General features: G+C 40.5%; 1 protein-coding gene across 14 annotated transcripts in view; it reads left to right on the top strand.

The window, feature by feature from the left end:
* The window catches only part of Spag9 (sperm associated antigen 9), a 133,092-nt gene extending 112,160 nt beyond the window's left edge, over positions 1-20,932 (top strand). For 8 of the 14 annotated variants that reach the window (XM_052759657.1, XM_052759656.1, XM_052759660.1 and 5 more), the window contains 9 exons: positions 1,394-1,474; positions 2,506-2,573; positions 3,768-3,916; positions 5,706-5,877; positions 7,814-7,927; positions 8,973-9,011; positions 10,156-10,332; positions 13,121-13,270; positions 17,505-20,932. In XM_052759657.1, coding sequence (XP_052615617.1) covers positions 1,394-1,474; positions 2,506-2,573; positions 3,768-3,916; positions 5,706-5,877; positions 7,814-7,927; positions 8,973-9,011; positions 10,156-10,332; positions 13,121-13,270; positions 17,505-17,620 — 1,066 coding nt within the window. In that variant the 3' untranslated portion in view covers positions 17,621-20,932. The remainder of the gene's footprint in view (positions 1-1,393; positions 1,475-2,505; positions 2,574-3,767; positions 3,917-5,705; positions 5,878-7,813; positions 7,928-8,972; positions 9,012-10,155; positions 10,333-13,120; positions 13,271-17,504) is intronic. The other 6 variants (XM_052759659.1, XM_052759662.1, XM_052759665.1 and 3 more) reach the window with 1 other exon arrangement.

Raw genomic sequence — 20,932 nt, 5'->3', positions numbered from 1 at the left:
GAATAAATTGTGCTGGGCACTGGTGGTACACACCTTTAATCCCAGCACTAGGGAGGCAGAGGCAGGTGGATCTCTGTGAGTTCGAGGCCAGCCTGGGCTACAAAGCGAGTTCCTGGACAGCCAGGGCTACACAGAGAAACCCTGCCTCACGAGAGAGAGAGAGAGAGAGAGAGAGAGAGAGAGAGAGAGAGAGAGAGAGAGAGGATAAATAAAAAATGAGGCTTCAGAGATAGCTCATTGGTTGAGTGCTCGCTGCTCTTGTAGAAGATCCAGTTCAGTTCCCAGCACTCACATGACAACTCACAACTGTCTATAATTCTGGTCCTAGGCCTCCACAGTTACTAAGTACACATATAGTATACAGACATACGTGCAGGCAAAATACACACAAAATTTTAAAAATCTTTTTACAAAAGGAATAAATCACAGTTTGAAAGCTCAGAAGATGATAATCTATATTACATGGTTTATTCACTTTTTTCCCCCCTCTTTGACATAGGATTTTTCTATGTAGCCTGGCTGTCCTAGAACTTGTTCTATAAGACCATGCAGAAAACCAAAAAAAAAAAAAAAAAAAAAAAAAAAGCCAGGTGGTGGCACACGCCTTTAATCCCAGCACTTGGAAGGCAGAAGCAGAGGCAGGCGGATCTCTGTGAGTTCGAGGCCAGCCTGGTCTACAGAGCGAGATCCAGGAAAGGTGCAAAGCTACACAGAGAAACCTTGTCTGGAAAAACCAAAAAAAAAAAAGACCATGCAGGCCTTGAACTCAGATCTGCCTGCATCTGCCTCCTATGTGCTAGGATTAAAGGCGTGGGCCACTATATCTGGCATAATTTATTCACTTATTAATACTGTGGGGCCTCTTCTAGAACAGGGTATTTCCAAAGGTTAAGCAGGGTCACTATGTGTCTTTTCCATAGCAATCTGCAGGTTATATAGAGTCAGCCACTGTCTGATGTGAATCACTCTGTCATTTAAAAGTTCAGTGTAATAGAGATGTAGGATTATTCATGAAAAGGGTTTTATGCAGAAATGCGAAGGCATGGGGCAACCCAAAGGTAGCTGGTATCATTGGTTAATACTCTAGTGCCGATACTAATTCTAGACTTTGGATTTTCATAGACTTCTGTTGGTGTGGGTGGCCTGTTTCTCTGTCTTCAGCACGCCTTCTCTCCTCCATTCTGCCCTCCTGTCTCTCTCTCTCTCCCTCTCCCCCTCCCCCTCCCTACCCTTTGTTCTTTCTCTTTTCTTACAAAAGTATCAAGCTCTTTTCCTAAAAATTGACTTCCTAAAAAAGTGCTCTGCTTTCCTCTTGGGGGTGCCTGTAGTCATTGTTAGATAGAAGCATTGATGATACCCTGTGCCTTTAACTGTCTTGACTTTATTCCTGCAGTTTGTATGTCCATTCATCTGTAGCCCAGTGGAGGAAATGTCTCCATTCCATTAAGCTTAAAGACTCAATTCTCAGTATTGTGTAAGTCTTATTTTTTAAATTATTCCTTTTTTGATTTTGGTGTAAAATAGATTTTAAGACTATTAAAGTTAGCATGTATCTTATGATAAATCAGTATACAAGCTTGATTTATTTGCTTGTTGGTTTTAACCATTATCTTAATTACTTTCCTATTGCTGTGATAAAACACCATGACCAAGGCAGCTTACAGAGGAAGGGTTTATTTGGGCTCATGGTTCCAGAGGGATAGGAGTCCATCATGACAGGGAAGTATGGCAGTCAGCAGGCTAGAGCAGGATGCTGAGGGCTCACATTTTGGACTGCAAGTAGGAAGCAGAGAGAGCAAACTAGCAATGATGCAAGTCTTTGAAACTCTGAAAGCTGCTCTCCAGTGATACACTTTCTCCAACAAGGCCACACCTCCCCAAACAACACCGCCAACTGGGGACCAAGTATTCAAATACCCATGACTATGGGTGACAGCTCACTCAAACCACCACAACCATTTTAATGGAACTAGAGAAACTGGATGAGAATGAAATTCTATAGTGGAAAGAAGACTAGAAAACATTTCAAATAAAAGAGAAAACTCTCTGGATTGAATCTTCACTTTAGTAGTTCTGTATTTGTTTCAGACTACTCCTCATAGCTTGGCAATATGTTGATTGGGTCATTGGTTTGCTAATCCTTTTTCATATGTTGACTGGCAAAATTCCAACAGTTTGTTCCTAACTCTCCAGGACTTGACTCTGTTAGTTACAGTCAAGATGTGTGTCTGGTCTGTAGAGTTATGTTGAAGTGTAATGAGAGGAGGAGCCTTGGGCTAGAAAGCAGAACACCCAAGATAATCACACATGCTGTGCATTAGTTTCTGTGACATGTTTCCATAACAAGATACTCACAGTGAAGACAGGAGCATGTTCAAATGTTGTGTCAGTCCATCACAAACTGGCCCTTTAAGAGCCTCTGCAGGCTCTTAAACATGGTCAATAACACATGGTCCATTCTGTGCTCCTAAGTGGAGGTTCTGAGATTCTTTTTCCTGTTTGCAGACATGTGAAAGGAATTGTGCTAGTGGCCCTGGCTGATGGCACCCTTGCAATCTTCCACAGAGGAGTTGGTGAGTTTTTATAATGTACACAACGTGTTGCTTTGCAGAGCATTTTCAAGTAGATTGGCTTACTGTATTTGAAAGAAATGATACCTAAAAAGAGAAAGAAGTTTTAAATGGAATATTGGTGACATATATCAGTAAATATATGGATACCTTTGTGGAGGTATGCACTGGGTATTCTTGATAGCCCGCGCTATCACCCGTTCACCATGTCCAAGCGAGGGGCTGAGGATTAAAAACAGAGACAAGACAGCAGGTCATTCATCTCATTAGAATGTCCTTTATTAAAGGAGGGAGGAGGCCTTAAATACAGGCTTACCGTACAGTGGGAGAACCCCGGAGGGCAGAAGTTCGCTACAGATGTTTTACATTCTTGCATCCTAGCTGTTAACACCAAATATGCAGGATACACAAGCAAGGAACCTCCGGTAAACTGTTCAGGAGGAAGGAAACTGGCAGGGAATTAGCATAGAGAGGACATCTGATCAAGGTCAGCAAGCAAGGCAACAGCCACCCAAGGAACGGGGGTCAGGGCCCAGCAATGGACAAGTGTGTTTATCACAATGAGTAAAGAGTTTAGCATTTTCATGTGTCCATATATTATATATATATTATACATATATGTGTGTGTGATAATATATATACATATATATATATATTATCTTTGTAAGTTTATGATGTGTGTACAAAGGTATTCCTGTATGTGAATACGAGCATGCATATGCCGTGTGTGTGTGTGTGTGTGTGTGTGTGTGTATGTGTGTGTGTGTGTCACAGAACAACCTTGTGTTAGTTGTTACCTCCTTACCTTGCTTTAGATAGGGTCTCTGATGTGTATGCCAGGCTAGCTGTTCTCCAAGTTCTAGAAATTCTGTTTCCAGTTCCTAGGAAAGAGATACATGCTACTGTCCCCTGTTTTAACATAGATTCTGGGGGTCTAAGCTCAGTTCCTCACACTTACCCAACAAGCACTTTATCTACTGAGCCATCTTCCCCGCTCTCTTGGTCCCTTATGTGGTGTAATACAGCAAGTTTTTTCATATACTTAATTAGAAAACATTTGGCAAGGATAATTTTCTTTTATCCCTTTTTGTTTGATTTTTAAAGACAGAGTCTCACTATGTAGCCCTGGCTATTCTGGGACTTGCCATATAGGTGAACAGTGGTGTGATTAACTATAATCTACTTCTTGTTTTAAAGATGGACAATGGGACCTGTCAAACTATCACCTTTTAGACCTTGGACGTCCTCACCATTCCATACGATGCATGACTGTGGTCCATGACAAAGTCTGGTGTGGCTATAGAAACAAAATCTATGTGGTTCAGCCAAAGGCTATGAAGATAGAGGCAAGTTAAGCTATATTCTGTGTACATACTGAGTTGGTATTCCCAAAGACTGCTTTCCAGATCATTGTTTAAAGGCCACTTCAGTACAGTTTTGGATGTCTTAGTTTTGTCTATGACTTTATCTCTCTTGTCATTTTGGACTATGAGGGTAGGCAATGATGGGATTTGTTTGTTTGCTTTTCTGGTTGTTGGTTTTATTTTGTTTTGTTTTTAAGGACAGAGGATTCACACATAAAGGTTTGTGTGTGTCTATATATGTATCCACATATGTGTATGTACTTTATTTGAATATGTGGTTTTTGTTGTTTGGTTTTTTGAGAGTATTTCTCTGCATATCCCTGGCTGTCCTGGAAATCACTATGTAAACTCAGAGATCCACCTGCCTCTGCCTCCAGAGTTCTAGGATTAAAGATGTACAGTATCATGCCAGCCTGAATATGTAGTTCTTGATAAGTCTACTCATATAAGGATTGGTTGAGAGGATTCCTAAGTTCCCTTTGCCTTTACCCAGTGTACATTCAGAATCATTTGCATATGTATCACAAACTGAGAAATAACATTACAGTGAAATTTAAAAAAAAAAAATCTTTAGAAGTTGGGGATTTAGTGGTAGAGCACAAGGCCCTGGGTTTGGTCCTCAGCTCCAAAAAAAGGACAAAATAACAACAAAAAAAATCTTTAATTTTGGTCATAATGTATCCATTCTGATTATTTAAAAATTACAATAGGAAAGTTTTAAGATGAAATTTCTATTTCTCCCTGCCCCATGTCTCATTTTCTTCCTTAGAAATCTCACAGTTAAAACTAGACATAACACACCCCTATAATCCTAGCACTTGGATTGCCACAAATCTGAGACTAACGTAGGCTACATATAGCAAGACCTTGTCTCAATAGCCACCCCCTCTGTTAAATACATCCCACAGGTAACCATTTGGTATTTATTTTTCATGACTGTTCCTTATACAAAGTGTGGGTTCCGCCGGGCGGCGGTGGCGCACGCCTTTAATCCCAGCACTCAGGAGGCAGAGCCAGGCGGATCTCTGTGAGTTCGAGGCCAGCCTGGTCTCCAAAGCGAGATCCAGGAAAGGCGCAAAGCTACACAGAGAAACCCTGTCTCGAAAAACCAAAAAAAAAAACCAAAAAAAAAAAAAACCAAAGTGTGGGTTCCTTTTAGTTTGTTACCAATAGGATCTTCTCATTGCAACACCAAATCCTGAAATCATCATTTCTGAACACTGATATATAGTCTGGATGGCCAGCATTGTTTAAATAAGGAAATATCCTATATAGTGCTGAAGCCCAACACCACTTGGTTCTGTTGTTGTCTCACTGTTGAGACAGAATCTCACTCTGGCCTTGATCTTACAGCAGCTCTCCTGTCTCACACTTCCAAGTGCTGGGATTACAGGTGTTAGCCATCAAGCCCAACTGCCATTTGGTCTTTTGTTCTTTTGTGTGTGTGTGTGTGTGTGTGTGTGTGTGTGTCTGTGTGTTGCATTCTGTGGTGGAGGAACTTATGGGAAGAACAGTCATAGAAGATAAGCAAATTTGGGCCCTTTAATAAACAGTCTTCAGATTGTTGGGCAATCATTTTTAAATGACTTCCTATGTGACAAAAGTAATTTCATTAGCAGGGCAGTGGTGGTGCACACCTTTAATCCCAGCACTCAGGAGGCAGAGGCAGGTGGATCTCTGTGAGTTTGAGGCCAGCCAGGACTGTTTCACAGAGAAACCCTGTCTCAAAAAACAACAAAACAGTAATTTTCTTATTAAACATCTCTTCTAGAAATCATTTGACGCACACCCCAGGAAGGAGAGCCAAGTACGGCAGCTTGCATGGGTGGGGGATGGTGTGTGGGTCTCCATCCGTTTGGATTCCACACTCCGTCTCTATCATGCACATACATACCAACATCTCCAGGATGTGGACATTGAGCCTTATGTAAGCAAAATGTTAGGTAAGCTCCCAAAGTGTTTTCTTTTTGAAAATCAGTGAGAATGCTTTATTTTTGTTTTATGCAGTGTTGTGGTGCTAACTCAGGGTCTTGTGTATACTTAGCAGATGGGCTACCACTAAACTACACCTCCATCCTCTTCTAACGCTCTGAGAAAAATCACTGAATAAGTTACCACATGAATAGTTAGCTTTCATCACTGGAAGTATCAGACAGATGCTCCAGTGTATAGTATGGTTCTTGACTAGAATTCTTTTGTTTTCTATCCTCCTTATTCTTTACATCTTTTGATGACCTGGAACTCTGTCAAGTTTGAAACTACCTTACGTCAATTACTTTATCTTGATCACTATCATCTTAGGCCAGGTCACTGTCCTTTTCCCCTTTGATAACCTGTGTTTCCTAACTTGTCTCTCTGTTCAATGCTAGTCTGTTCTCTACATAGTAAACAATGCAAAAATCCATGATGATGCACTTTTGCTCTAGCCTCTAGGCCGGGTAACATTTGGATCATCACCAGGAGACTTTACGTGGTCTAGACCAGTCTCCCTGCTCACATTCTTCTACCCACATTGACATGTTCCTTCCCATGTACTGTGTATCCTCAGCCTAGCAAGTTCTTCGTGGTTTTTGTTTACTTACTCTTAGGTTCTCGTGTCATATTGAAGAGAGATCTTTATTTAGGTTCTGTTTTTAAAAAACAAAAAGAAGAGGGAGGTAGGGTCTGTAACTCCTGTTCTAGTGGATCTGACACCCTCTTCTGGCCTCAGCAGGTACCAGGCATGTGAGTGGTGTACATATATACATGCAAGAAAATAAATCTTTAAAAAATATTTTTAAAAACCATTTTTTAAAAGATACCTAGCATAGGCTGAATGGGAGTTAAGATTGCTTCCTACGTTGTTTGTATGATCAGGAAGGACCTCAGTTCTTTGAGTGACTGATGTTTGTCTCAAATGTTTTATTTATTTAACCATTATACTTTTCAAATCTCTGAAAATGAAATCAATTACAAAAATTCTCTTAAAATATAAAAACGTGTTTATTCTTCCTAAGTTTTATGTGATATCCTAATACTTCTAAACTGATTAGAGCCTAAGTATATATACAAGAGAAAAGGTATGTTTTGTTAGCAAAGACTGATTTTTATACATGCAAAGAAATTTAAAGCAAATTAGGAACCTTTTCAGTTTGTAAAGTGACATTTGATTTCCCAGTCTAGCTTGGTTTGTTGCTGCTTGCCTTTGTCTAATGTTGGGTTTGATTTGGGTCTGTAGCTCCCTTCATTGAATTTTGAGCTGTATTTTCTGTTATACTTTATTTCCTTTGTACTTTCTTTCTGGTTGATAAAGTAATGTCAACCATGTGTAGAATATTCTTTCTCCTTTAGCCTTGACTTGTCAAATAATAAAGCCAAATAAGAATTTGCTTTGAGCTGAGCATGGTGGCGCCCACCCACAACCCCAGCACTCACCTATAATCGCACCACTTATGAGGTGGGGGCAGAAGGATCACAAGTTCAGGGTTATCCTTGGCTACATAGTTAGTTCAGATCTCCTAGGCACATGAGACTTGTCATACACACACACACACACACACACACACACACACACGTTTGCTTTAATGTATACCTTTCCAGCAAACTTTTTGCTTTTTTTTTTTTTTTTTTTAAGATTTATTTATTGCATATACAGTGTTCTGCCTGGATATATGCCTGCATGCCAGAAGAGGGCACCAGATCTCATTACAGATGGTTATGAACCACCATGTGGGTGCTGGGAATTGAACTCAGGACCTATGGAAAGAGCAGCCAGTGCTCTTAACTTTTGAGCCATCTCTCCAGCCCTCCTTTGTTGTTTTTAAGTCAGACTCCTGAGCATTTGGAATCTGAAATGCTCTAGTTTCTCAATAAACTGTTCTTCTTCTCTCTCCCCTACAGGTACTGGAAAACTGGGCTTCTCTTTTGTGAGGATAACAGCTCTTATGGTGTCTTGCAATCGCTTGTGGGTGGGGACAGGAAACGGTGTCATTATCTCCATCCCACTGACAGAAAGTAAGTATATTTTAAAATAGCTGTCACAAGTCAAAGAATTACAAGAAATAGTGGTGCCCGGAATTCAGGAATTGTGTAGATTTTGGCAAATCTGTGACAATACAGAAATCAGTTTATAAACTACAGAATCAGCTTGTAAGAATCTTGACCAGTGTCCATATTTCAGCGGTCTCACTCTAGGAAGCTCTTTTTCTCGATTCAGGAGTCACAGCCCTATTTCATCTTTGAAATAAAATGTCATTTCTCTTCAGCTTTATTATGCCAGTATTCAGAAGCACTACATTTCATTCATCATAGTTTAGCTCACTCTGACTAATAGTTACAGCTATCCCATTTGTTGTATTTGAGATTTGTTAAAAAAAAAAAAAAAAAAACTTGTGGGAGAAGTCTCAGGAGCTCTCTGAGCCTTTTCTCATACTGAGGACAGGCTGTCTGTTTGGAGGGAATGTACTTTGTATGTTCTTCATGATATTCCATTGCACTGGTCATCCATTAAGTGGTTTTGTGTTGCCAAATGCACAGACAAGGAATAGTTTGGGGGAAGAAAATGCCTTCAGTCCATCAAATAAGTTAGTACATTCCCTTGAGTGGAAGGGAAGAAAGAATACCAGAAGGTGGATTTGGAGCCTTTGAAGAGTCTATGTTCTCAACCTCTTCTTGTTTTTGTGCAGTTACCTACAGCTCTACGTGTTCAGACCACTTCTTAAAACCTAAGACAAGATGTTTGGATTACCTTCTCTCCTTAAAAGAGAGTTGCATTTTAGCCTAATTATTGAAAGGTGGTTTCTTTTGGGTAGACTGAGAGAGAATTTTAGTATGCACTCCACATCAGTTTTCCATTTCCCTGGAATGGCTTCATGAAATAATAGATCATCGTTTTTGAGCAGAGACGTTAAGAGGCCTTGGGAGGACATTGCATTATTCGGTGCTCTGCCAGTTGTCATGTTCGGGAGGGCCACACAGAAGAGGCTGAGTGGCCGCTCACAGTAACCTTCTCCTTCCTGTCGTGCACCTCCCCATGTCCCTCCCTCCTCTCTCACTTTAGCCGTAATCCTCCACCAGGGACGTTTACTGGGGCTGAGGGGTAAGTGCGGATCCGGAACCCAACTCTTCTTGTGGCTTCTTGGAGCCACTGTGAGGCTGTCTCCTCCTCTCTAGAGCACCCTCTTGAATGTCGTTCAGTGTCAGCCCTGGCAGTCACTGCATTGCAGCAGGTGTTCTGTTCTGTTCTGTTTTGTCCTTTCAACGTTTGTTACCTAGCCACCAACTGCTCAGCAGCTTAGTCTATCGATCATCTTTTGTTGCAGCTAAACTTTCTTTCAAACTTGGTTTTCCTTCCAATAAAAACATAAAACATCTCTTAAAACTGCCATTAATCTACATTATTTACTCTTGTTACCGATCATGTTTCTTTCATTCACTTACTCATGGAAGCAGGGGTATTTTGTAAGTCTGGCCATTCTATAAGAATTCAGCAAACTTGTCAGCCTGGCATAAATGCAAGCTTCTTTATGGTGATGCTTGGGTTCTTTTAAGCAAAACTTTCCCACCTCTTACCATGGGGAAAAATCAGAAGATGAACTATAAAGATTTTATTTAAGAGCCGGGCAGGGGTTGGGGATTTAGCTCAGTGGTAGAGCGCTTGCCTAGCAAGCTCAAGGCCCTGGGTTCGGTCCTCAGCTCTGAAAAAAGGGGGGGGGGGGCAGGCGGTGGTGGTGTACACCTTTAATCCCAGCACTCGGGAGACAGAGGCAGGCAGATCTTTGTGAGTTCAAGGCCAGCCTGGTCTACAGAGCGAGATCCAGGAAAGGCGCAAAGCTACACAGAGAAACCCTGTCTCAAAAAACCAAAAAAGATCGTATTTAAGAACATTCCTATGTACTTTAGTCTATAATGCTTAGTTTCCTTTAATAAGGACTAAAAAGCAAAACTTAAACAGATTTAACTACGATTCAATTCTGCTTTGTTCACTATGAGGGTTTCCCTCGAATTTATAACAGCTTAGTTATTGCTAGACTGGCAAAATCTCCTCTTCCATTACTGAGGTACTTAAAAATAACTAGCATGCTGTATCTCTTCCCAGCTTTGCCTTGAGCTGGCGTTGCTGCACTTACGTATCTCAACTGGCTGTAGCTCTTAGATAATATCCTAAGGATTAACCAGTAACCTCTTGGCATCAGTACTGTTTTCTAGAGGAAAATGCTTGGTATTTGGTTTTTTTGTTGCAGCAAATAAAACCTCAGGGGCTCCAGGTAATCGTCCTGGGAGTGTAATCCGTGTGTATGGTGATGAAAACAGTGATAAAGTGACTCCAGGGACATTTATACCCTACTGTTCAATGGCACATGCACAGCTTTGCTTCCACGGGCACCGAGATGCTGTGAAATTCTTTGTGGCAGTCCCAGGTGAGTTAGATTATTCTGTTGAAGGATCCATGTGACTGTGTCTGTCTTCCTTGTGTTTCACCACCCTTCCAAACAGTACATTACTAGGATTACCCACCATTTCAATACAGTACATAAGGAAGTTCTATAATGGAGATGTGATTGAGTGGAGTTATTTTGCAATCTCTCCCCTAGTCCCTAAAGCAGATATTTTGTGAGTATTGCTTACTTTTGAAAATCAATGGTAATATTTTGTGACAGTGTATTAGTCAAAGTCATCCTTGGCTACATAGTAAGTTTGAGGCCAACCTGAAACACCACAGTCACCCTATATAACAGACACTGGCTTGGAACTCACTATGTAGGCCAGGTTGCCTTTGAGCTCTCAATACTCCTAATGCAGCTTCCTAAGTACAGGAATTACAGATGTGCATCACCATACCTGGCCCACAGTGGACTCTGTGTGTGTGTGTGTGTGTGTGTGTGTGTGTGTGTGTGTGTGTGTGCACATGGGTATGCATGCATGTGTGTGAAGGCTGAGGTCAGGGTCAGGTGCCTTCCTTGATTGTTCTCCATCATGTTTTATGAGAGTCCCTCATTGAATCCAGAACTCACTAATTAACTAGACTTGCTGGTCAGTGAGCTCTAGGGATCACCTGTCTATACACACACACACACACACACAACCTACACATCTGCACCTGCATGCCCAGCACCAGTAAGTATTACACATGCCCATCTTGCCCAAGTTTTTCATGTACGTGCTGGAGACTGGAGATCTAAGCTCAAGTCTTCAGTTGTGCAGCAGGCACTTAAACTACTGAGACACCCCGTCCCCCAGTGTTGAACCTTATTGCATATGTGGAAGACTTTTCTTCTGGAGTATAAATCTAAAAGTGGAATTAGTAATATTGTTACTAATTAGTCAATTAGCTCTAAGGATGAAGTTGTATTAACTTCATTATGATGCTTCTTCTTCTATTGCAGACTCTACTGTAGAAATTGTTTCTAGCAGAGCTGATGGCTTCCAGAGTAAGCTTGAGTAATGCACTAATGAAGCCCTACAGGGATCCATCATGCTACCCCATGACCACCCAGCACCCCATCCATTTTCAATTAAATTTTTTTTTTCTGGAGCTGAGGACTGAACCCAGGGCCTTGCCTAGCAAGCGCTCTACCACTGAGCTAAATCCCCAACCCCTCGATTAAAATTTTAAATTTATAGTGTATCACATCATATGACTTAGTCCTGAGTTCTGCTAGTTCCTAGAGGCATGTGATCTAGATTTGTCCAAAGGACAGCAGATTCTGAAAAGGAAAAAAGTATCTCACAGTCAAAGCTTTCTTTATCCTTCTCTCTCACACACATGCACACACTGCCCACAATTCTGGGGATCGGACATGCTAGGCAAGCACTCTGCTTCTGAGCTCCACAGTCAAAGCTCTCTAAGAGGAATGTCTTGGAGATTGTTCAGTTGTTCATAGTTTGAAGAACGTGTAAAGGTTTCTCTCTCCTCTGCCATGTCATACTCAATGATTCTGCCTTAGAATTTGAACTTTAGAACAAATGGCACTTTTAGCAGCAATTTTATTTGCATGCTCTAAGTTAAAAATAAGACATAATTTTCCTAACTATGAAAGAAAAGGGCATAGATTTAAAATATGTTTAAAATAGTATGAATATTATATTACTTTTCTGTTGCTGTAATAAAATACCATGACCAAAACAACTTACAGAAAGAGTTGTAGAAGGTTGGGGACCATAACAGTAGGGACAGTGTAACAGCAGAAAGCTGAGAAATCATAACTTCTCTCTCTCTCTCCCCCTCTCTCTTGAGATGGGGTTTCTCTGTGTAGTCCTAGCTGTCCTTCAGCTCTGTAGACCAGGCTGCCTTGAACTCACAGATCTTCCTGTCTGCCTCATGGGTACTAGGATTAAAGGCATGTGTCACCATGCTGCAGCCCTGAGGCAGAGAGAGCAAACTAAAAATAGAGCCAAGCTATGAACTCTCCTGCCCCTAGTGATGTACTTTCTCTAACAAGGCTATCCCACCTTCCCAAACAGTGCCACTGATTGGAACCATGTGTTCAAATACCTGAGCCTATAAGCAACATTTCTCATTCAAACCACCACAAATATGCCAATTCCTAGGCTTAAGTGAAGATTTTTCTGTCTTAAATACAAATGTTTACCTTAAGGAGGGAAACTTTCTGTTGCCCCTCAGATCAAAAAGTTGAACAATATAGTTTGGAGCAGGTCACTAACATCCACCTTGCTGTACGTGTGTCTCACACTGGACTTTGAAGATCATCTATTCCTGGTTACTAGGAAATTGCTTTACTCAAGATTTTTAAGTTAGGCTCTTAAAAACTTCATGTAATGGTTTTCTGGCAATGTAAAGCCTCCGTGTTCCTAATACCTTGGTACTGTGTACTAAGGAGAAAGAGACAGAAAGAGAAGTAAAGAAATATTTACCTTTTCATTTATTTAACTTCTTTGAGGCTGGGTTTCACTGCATCCTTGGAAGGCCTCAAACTCTCTACATTGAGCAGGCTGCCTCTGCTTCCTAAGTCCTTAGATTAAAGGCAATCAGGACATTATACAGCTTAACTTTATTGAATCAAGATTTCTTTAGCCTTCACTGGCCTTGAACTCATGACTATCCTGCCACACCCTTCCTAGTGCTGCAGTGACAGGATGAGTCAACCATGTCATTTATTTAACTTTGAAAAGGTGAAGGAAAAAGTAACATCCCCTACCAGCGTGTATGATAAGTAATATTCACTCTTCTGTTTCTGTATTAAATAGGTCAGGTCATTAGCCCACAAAGTGGCAGTAGCGGAGCAGATCTAACAGCCGACAAAGCAGGGTCATCTGCACAGGAACCCAGTAGCCAGACACCCTTGAAGTCTATGCTTGTCATCAGTGGGGGAGAAGGCTACATTGACTTCAGGATGGGTAAGTCTTGAGTTCTGGGACATCATTTTCCACTGTGCTCTGTGAGTTGGGCTTTCACCCACAGTGAGTAAGAAATCACTCTGATAACGACTTCTCTTTGAATATTTTACCTGAAGAAGAATTTTGCATGTTTTTCTGTATACATATGTGTGTGTGTGTGTGTGTTGTGTGTGTGTGTGTGTGTATTTCTTTCATACTAAAAGTATTCATTTGAAAGAGCATTTAAATTACAAATGGTTATATGTTAAGGTTTGTGTGAAGAGCTAAAGAATTGTAATCATAAGGCCTTTAGCAAACTATCCCAGGACCTGTTTTCTCACCCACAAAATGAAGAAATAAAAATACTTCATAAAACATTGTTTATGTCCAAATTATTTTATCTGTTCACTTTCTCACCTTGTGCCTATCAACCTTAAACTTAAGATGTGGAAACAAATTAGTCACTAGTCCCCTTTTAATAGTTTTGTTTTGTTTTGTTTTTGTCTTTTGAGACAAGGTCTCTTTATTATGCTGTCCTAGAACTGGCTCATGTAGACCAGGCTGGCCTCAAACTCACAGAATCCACCTGCCTCTGCCTCCCAAACACTGGGATTAAAGTCGTGGGCCACCCCAGCTGCTTCAATCTGATAGAATTCTGTTTTATGGAACAGTACAGAGCTAAGGTTGTTAACAAGTTACAAATGTTGTAAGTGCTCTGGTGAAGAGTTGTTGGTTCTTCCCATGGTGGGAAGATAAGGTAGAGAAGAAACAATGCCTGAGGTAAGTCTGTAACAGAGAGTGGTAACCTGAAGGATTGCATTAGGACAGGAAATGGTGAGGGTGAGGATTAGGGGTTCCTGGCTTTTAAAAAAAATGGCTTAACTGAGGTAATTTTGTTTCATTTGCTTGTTGTGCAGGGTTGGTTTGTTTTTTTCAGTGTTGGGTGTTGAAACTAGGACTTTGTACATGTTAGACAAATGCTTTAACACTGAGCATGTCATATCCCTAGCTTACTAGAGAGTTAGAAAAGTGAGACTATCTTAGTTGAAGAAAATTTTTTAGAAATATGAGAGCAAAGAGTACAATTTTCTCTAGAAAGGAAGATGAGATGAGTTGTGGAAGACTTTCATATACTGCATGTACTTGTGGGTGCTTAGACAGAGGGAAGGAAAAAGGAGAATCTTTTCCTAAATATCGTAGGGTCTCTATTGCTGTGAAGAGATACCATGACCACGGCGACTCTTAGAAAGGAAAGCACTTAATTGGGGCTGTCTTAGAGTTTAGTCCATTGTTATCATGGCAGGGAGCATGATGGCACATGGGCAGATGTGGTACTGCTGGACAAGGAGCCAAGGGGCAGAGAAAATAAGCCACTGGGTCTGCTTGAGCGTCTGAAACCTCAGAGCCCATCCCCTGTGACAGATTTCCTCCAACAAGGCCACACCTCTAATACTACTCCCTGTGAGTCTGAGGGGGCTGTTTTCATTCAGACCACCACACCAACTAAAGTTTGTGCTTATCTTTCAAGCAAAGGAGAATTGCAGGACTTGAAATGGAGGAGCGATGTGGTTAGATTTGGTTAGAAGGTATTTAGATTCAAGACAAGAGATATAGAAATGAGTTAGAAAAAGTGGACAGCTGGTAATAGCAGAGGCAGAAGCAGCATAATGAGGAATCCTTAGCTAGTGGATGTGGGGAGTCCTGTGTTCACTCAGAGCATTATCTAAATGTAAGCAGCTCAAAGACAGGGAAGGAAAAGAGTGCTGTACAAATAGATGTTTGTTCACTACGAAGAAACACTAGTCTAGTAAGAGTCCTAGTAATTTAATGATTTCTTAAACATAAGCTATTAAATGTTTACTGTAGAGAATGCAATAAAGATGTCTATCAGAGTAGAAAATGTAGTGTCTTATCAGTGACAGTGTGCCACATGTGGTCAATTTAAACCAGAACATGTAATGCCAAAGGTTCTTGCTACACTGTGGGGTAGAAGTGTCAGTGTCAAGTTTAGAGATTGGTGCCAGCAAGAACACAGAGTTTCAAAGCATTTTGAGTAATTGACTACTGGCACAGAAATATTTATGGAAAGGAATTGTAGGGACTCGCCTTAGCTAGGGTGATTTTTGTAGCTTTTTCTTGGAGTGTAGTGTGGCAGTTGGAATCATACTAAAGAATAATCTAGTCAAATCTCTGCAGTTTTCCACCTCCACTAAATGCTTTCCATTGCAGATTCTGAAAATAGCGTAAAAATTGCTTAACCAGGTTTGGCACTTGCTCTAGTAATCCAGCCTGGAAAACGCACTTGTATTTTAATAGTGAATATGTTGATTTTAAAAGTGAAATATGGGCCAGGCGGTGGTGGCGCACGCCTTTAATCCCAGCACTCGGGAGGCAGAGCCAGGCGGATCTCTGTGAGTTCGAGGCCAGCCTGGGCTACCAAGTGAGTTCCAGGAGAGGCGCAAAGCTACACAGAGAAACCCTGTCTCGAAAAACAAAAAAAAAAAAAAAAAAAAAAAAGTGAAATATGGTAGCACACCCCTTTAATATCGGCACCCTGGGGGGCAGAGACAGGTAGAGCCTGGGCTGCATAGTGAGTTCTAGGACATCAGGGGTACAAAGTGAATCACGGTCTCAAAAAACCAAAACAGTAACAACAGAAACACCTTAAATTTAATCTTGTTGCTGTTCTTACTCATTTTTTGTAATGTTTTAACAATAAGGAATTTATCGAAGCAGTAAGGGCTTCAGTATAGGAACCCTGGGGACAAAACTTTGAGTCTTCCGAACAGCTCAGGAGGCAAGAGCCCAGAGACCTTGGCCTGAGCCACTACGTCTTCACCGTTGTGGCTCTGCTGCTTGCAATTGACTGGCTAGACCAGGCTGCCTGGAACTCACTGAAGCTTTGCCCACCTTTGCCTCCAGAGTGCCAGGATTAAAGGCATACTCCACAACACCTGGCTCGTTGTAAATGTTTTAAATTTAAGAGCCAAACTTGGGACTAGAGAAATGGCTCAGTGGTTAAGAGCCCTGGCTCCTCTTCCAGAGAACCCTTGTTTATATCCAACACCCACACAGAGGTTTTCTCCACTTCCATAGGATCTGATGCCCTCTTCTGGCCGTTGTGGGCACCACATGCACATGGTGCACAGAGATGCAGGCAAAACACCCATACACATAAAATAAAAATAAATCTTTTTTTTTAAAAAAAGTCAGACTTGTTTTTTCTTAAACATATGGTTATATTTAGTTGGAGAAACTGACTTTTGACCTGAGCATGGTCCCTGTATTTTGACATTGCTGTGAAAAAGTCATGGGGGTAGGGAGTAAGGGAAAATGGCTTGCATAGAAAAGTGCATATATTCAGTTACTTCTCTTCCTCTATTTCTAGTCAACGGTGCCATTTTCTTCTGTTAAATTCAAATGGGAGTATTACAGAACCCCAGTACATCAGTGGAATATCTTTGTTTCTTAGTGTGCACATTTTTAGGATTCTGCTGAAGAATTCATCCCACTAAACAAGTTGTCAGCTAGATTGTACCAGAATAACCTGGCTCTGCACATTAGAGCTGACTGCTGCAAGCTCGTGGGGAGGAGCAGCAGTGCCTGTTCAGTACCCAGTGTCTCAGCTAGAGAACCTTACCCCTGGTCACTGAGAATCAGCACGACATCCTGGGCCGCAGTTAGTATGCTCCACATTTATGCTTTCTTAATTTGAAATAAACAGGAGTAGAATGTCCATGTTGGAGAAACACAGAACTGGATATGTTTGCTTTTAACGTCTCCCATTTCTGTTATCATTAATGAACAGACATATTGTGATAACTGTCCAGCATAATATTGTGAACTAGCTTCCATGAGTGAAAGGAAAAGGGAATTTCAAAAATCAGGCAATGGCTTGGGTGAAGATTCAGACTCTGGTATTTTTTTGTCATTATTGCATTTAGTGTGTATTTGTGTGTGTGCATGTGTATACACTATGGAATACGATATGGAGATCAGAGGGCAATTTGCATGAATTCACCAGTTTGCAGAAACTTCTCTCCTTTCACCATGTGGTGGCAAAGGTTTTGACTCACTAAGCCATCTCCCTGGCCCCCACCCTTCTCTGACTTTTTACTGGTATGCTGCAGTGTTCTCTACACTAGACGTCAAACAGGCTTTGTGCATCCTATTCATAGGCTAATTGTGAGTCCATTTCACATCATTCTCTAGTTTCTGCATTTAAGCTAACTTCAGTTTCCTTATGACCCATTAGGTGATGAAGGTGGAGAATCTGAACTTCTTGGAGAGGATCTTCCACTGGAACCTTCAGTCACCAAAGCAGAAAGGAGTCACCTGATAGTGTGGCAAGTGATGTGCGGCAGTGAATGAGTCCGTAGAGACAGGTGGAGATGAGGAGGCTGCCTCTTCTGCATGATTTCTTTTCCCTCCCCCTTATTTAATGCTCTTTTTGTGAAAGATGTTTCACCACATAATACGTGAGCATTTTTTCCCCTGTTACCTTTATATTACAAAATCTGTCCTATGGTAACAATACAGAGGAGCGAGCTAGTTTACTGCACCAGTGTTAATAGGCAATTTCAGTATATCATGAACAAATCAAAGGATGTTTACTTTCTGCAAACTGGTGAATTACAGAAAGCAATCCAGATGTGGTTTGCTCTGCCACAGTCTAATGTCACTCACTTAATTGATAAGGTCACTTTTTAGCTGTCACTAATAATGGAACTAATGGAAAAGATTTAATAAATGAAACTGTACATGAAGTACAATAGAGTTTTCCCCAGTGTATTATAGAATTGACACACTAATGGCAGATGGATTATCAGGATTTATCTAAATGTCCCAAGAGGGCTAAAAGCTAACTGTAAATTACTTTAACTTTCACTTTCAATTCTGACAAATCTTGTTTATATGGTATATAAAACTTTGTTTTCATCAGATTTGGGGGTTTTTATATTAAAGAAATTAAGGCTACACTATTTAAATAAAATTTCTTGTTCCTATCTCATTAGAACTCTAAAGTTTATGAAGCCTGCTTCTCTGAATATTCTCATTTTTTTAGACTAGTTTCACCCATATTCATACTGACATTTAAGAAATATATCATTTGAAGTTTAGGAAATATTCTGGGAAGCGTAGAGGACACTTCAATACTGGAAGGATATTCTAAGAGGAAGCTGTGTTTTGTACTCCTTGTCCTAGAGGATGGTGGTAGTTGATTCAGTTTTTTTCTATGGAAAAAATGCACCTGTCAGCCAGATGTTCGTAGGCTGCTCTTAACCTGTTAAGGAGGGGACACTGTGGTAGCCATGGATTCGACCTAATTAGCTGAATGCAAAATGATTAGGAAAAGTTGGTTTATTTTGTTCTGTATAAAACTACCAGCCAGTGTTTGCTTGGTATAGAGAATGTTTCAGCATTGGCACCCTTGTCAGCTTAAAATGCCCCCTTCAAAGGGAAAGGCTGCGAAGCCAGCCAAGTCGGCATTAATCTTTTCATTCACGGTGTCCATTTGAAAAAGTGGGTTTAAATCTAATTTTAACTGATAACCTTATGAATTTTCAAAAACCATGATGCTATATGTTTTTTTCCTCTCGCGGGCTTCCTGAAAATGGATGATTTACCATTTCTTACTCACTGCTGCAAGCAAAGTTAACAAAATTTTATGTGCTATTTTAAAAATAAAAACATACAGGAAACAGGTCCTCCAGTCACTAGAAGGACCAGATCACTTCATAGACAAGAAATCAAACACAAGTCTCTAATTGTCTAAAACATTCTTAAGTTCCAGGGGACTTTTCCCCAGACTGTGACACAAAGATATCTGTAAAAAGGTACACCAGTGATTTTTTTGCATATACGTGATTAGGCTAGATCCTAAAACACATGGGGCTTAATGAGCCTGGGAGGCTTTTGTATCAATAAGCACATTGGGCACACTCTAAAATTGTGGCCCCTGTATGTTTTAAAAGAAAAAGACCTGTTTTGATAAATCTGTATAGAGGATAATATTTTGTTTGATCTACATACTCATTTTTCTTCAGAGCTGACCACTTTTCCATAACTTGTTTGCTATATCTTTAAACATGAGTTGTTTGAGGCAAATACTTTAAAAAAGCATTATCAACATTTATTGGAAATGTTGTATAAATTCATAATGAGACACCAAAGTTTCTGGGAATTTTAACCCCAAGAAGTAAGTGTCCCAGAGTCAGACACCCTCATTGTTGTTCAGAAGCTCTTTACATGTTTGTGTGGTCCAGTGTAGCTCAGGAAACCAGAAGCTAAAGAAGAAACATGCAAGTGTGTTGTTACCCTGGTTATAATTGTTTCTTTGAGACTTAATGACGTTGACTTCACTCACAGACTGTAGGTGTGTGGTGATTTTAGCTAAAGATCCCAAATCACTGTGGCCCTGTGGACTCATTTCAAGGCCCGGAGAGAGCAGATGCACCCGTACAGCTTGTTTTAAGGGCTGTGCTTATATTTATCATTTTGCTTCTCTTCCTCTTCCCCCCATAGCACATATATTCTTGTGATGTTTATTTTGGTCAAGGGGGTGATCTTTGGAAGAAATACCAGGATGTAAGCTGCTCACAAACAGTAAAGGGGTATAAATTGCCATAGCCTCCACAGGGCAGAGGAGGCTTGAATGCCTCTGGGCAGTCTCCCATGTAAAAAAAACTTAGAGGAAGAAGGCAGAGTACTGAGTTCTCGTTTTGTTACATCTGGGTTATATATGAGGCTGAACCATATGAAATTACCAATGTGCAACCATTGCTGGTCTATAGAAAGAGCAGCAGTGTATGTCTCAACCTGACACTAGGAATGCAGGTTCAAATCTCTAGGAGGCAAAAGAAGACTACTTTCTAGAAACTCAGTAGTGAGAGTATTTTTCTCTAACTGGTGTAGATCAAAACTGGTAAAATAGTAATGTTGTATCCCTTAGAAGTTGCAGCTTGCTGGGAGTTGAGAACGTTTCAGCACAGAGGCTGCAGCATGTCACTATTCAGGTGGAATGTGCGTACAGTGGAAAGGTTAAAATATACTCTCAGCCTGTACCATTGTTCATCTCATGAGCTTGAGAAGAGACCACTTAACATGCAGCATTTGTAACAAAACAAAATGCCTCATATTAACCTAAACAGAATGTGTCTTGCAAATGCCATGGAAATGGATATTTATCTCCTCTCCTAGTAAGTATTATGACTATTACCAAAGGACTCGACCAGATTTAGGGTTCTTCTTAATTGATCATGTTAGGAAAGGGGCTGATGACGTCCCACTTGGTCACATGGGAGAGAAGGAAATAAATGTTGAAATGATAAATGCTTTTCTAACAGGGTTGTGCTATTCTGTAACACTAATTGTCTTTTTCTTTCTCTTAAAAATGAAGTTTTATTAATAATTTTGTCTTATATTTCTCAATATTTGAATATGTTTTAACTGTTTATGTCCTAAATTCTTTTTGTCCTAGACATCAGAACTTTACTTGCCTCATAAGATTGGGTTATCTAGAGTGCCCCATTTGCTGTCTCTTAGAGGCCAAGGCTTCATTTCTATGAGTAAAAAGCTCATTAGCAATGTAGTTATTTCAGTATTTATTTCTATTATGGAATCCCTGGGGTTCAGAATGTAACTTTGTACATGAAATATATATAAATATGTATATGAAACGTG

This window comes from Peromyscus californicus, unplaced genomic scaffold (assembly GCF_007827085.1).
Source record: "Peromyscus californicus insignis strain IS unplaced genomic scaffold, ASM782708v3 Scaffold_3__1_contigs__length_106647218, whole genome shotgun sequence".
Lineage (NCBI taxonomy): Eukaryota > Metazoa > Chordata > Mammalia > Rodentia > Cricetidae > Peromyscus > Peromyscus californicus.
This window is presented reverse-complemented; position numbering and strand designations above follow the sequence as displayed.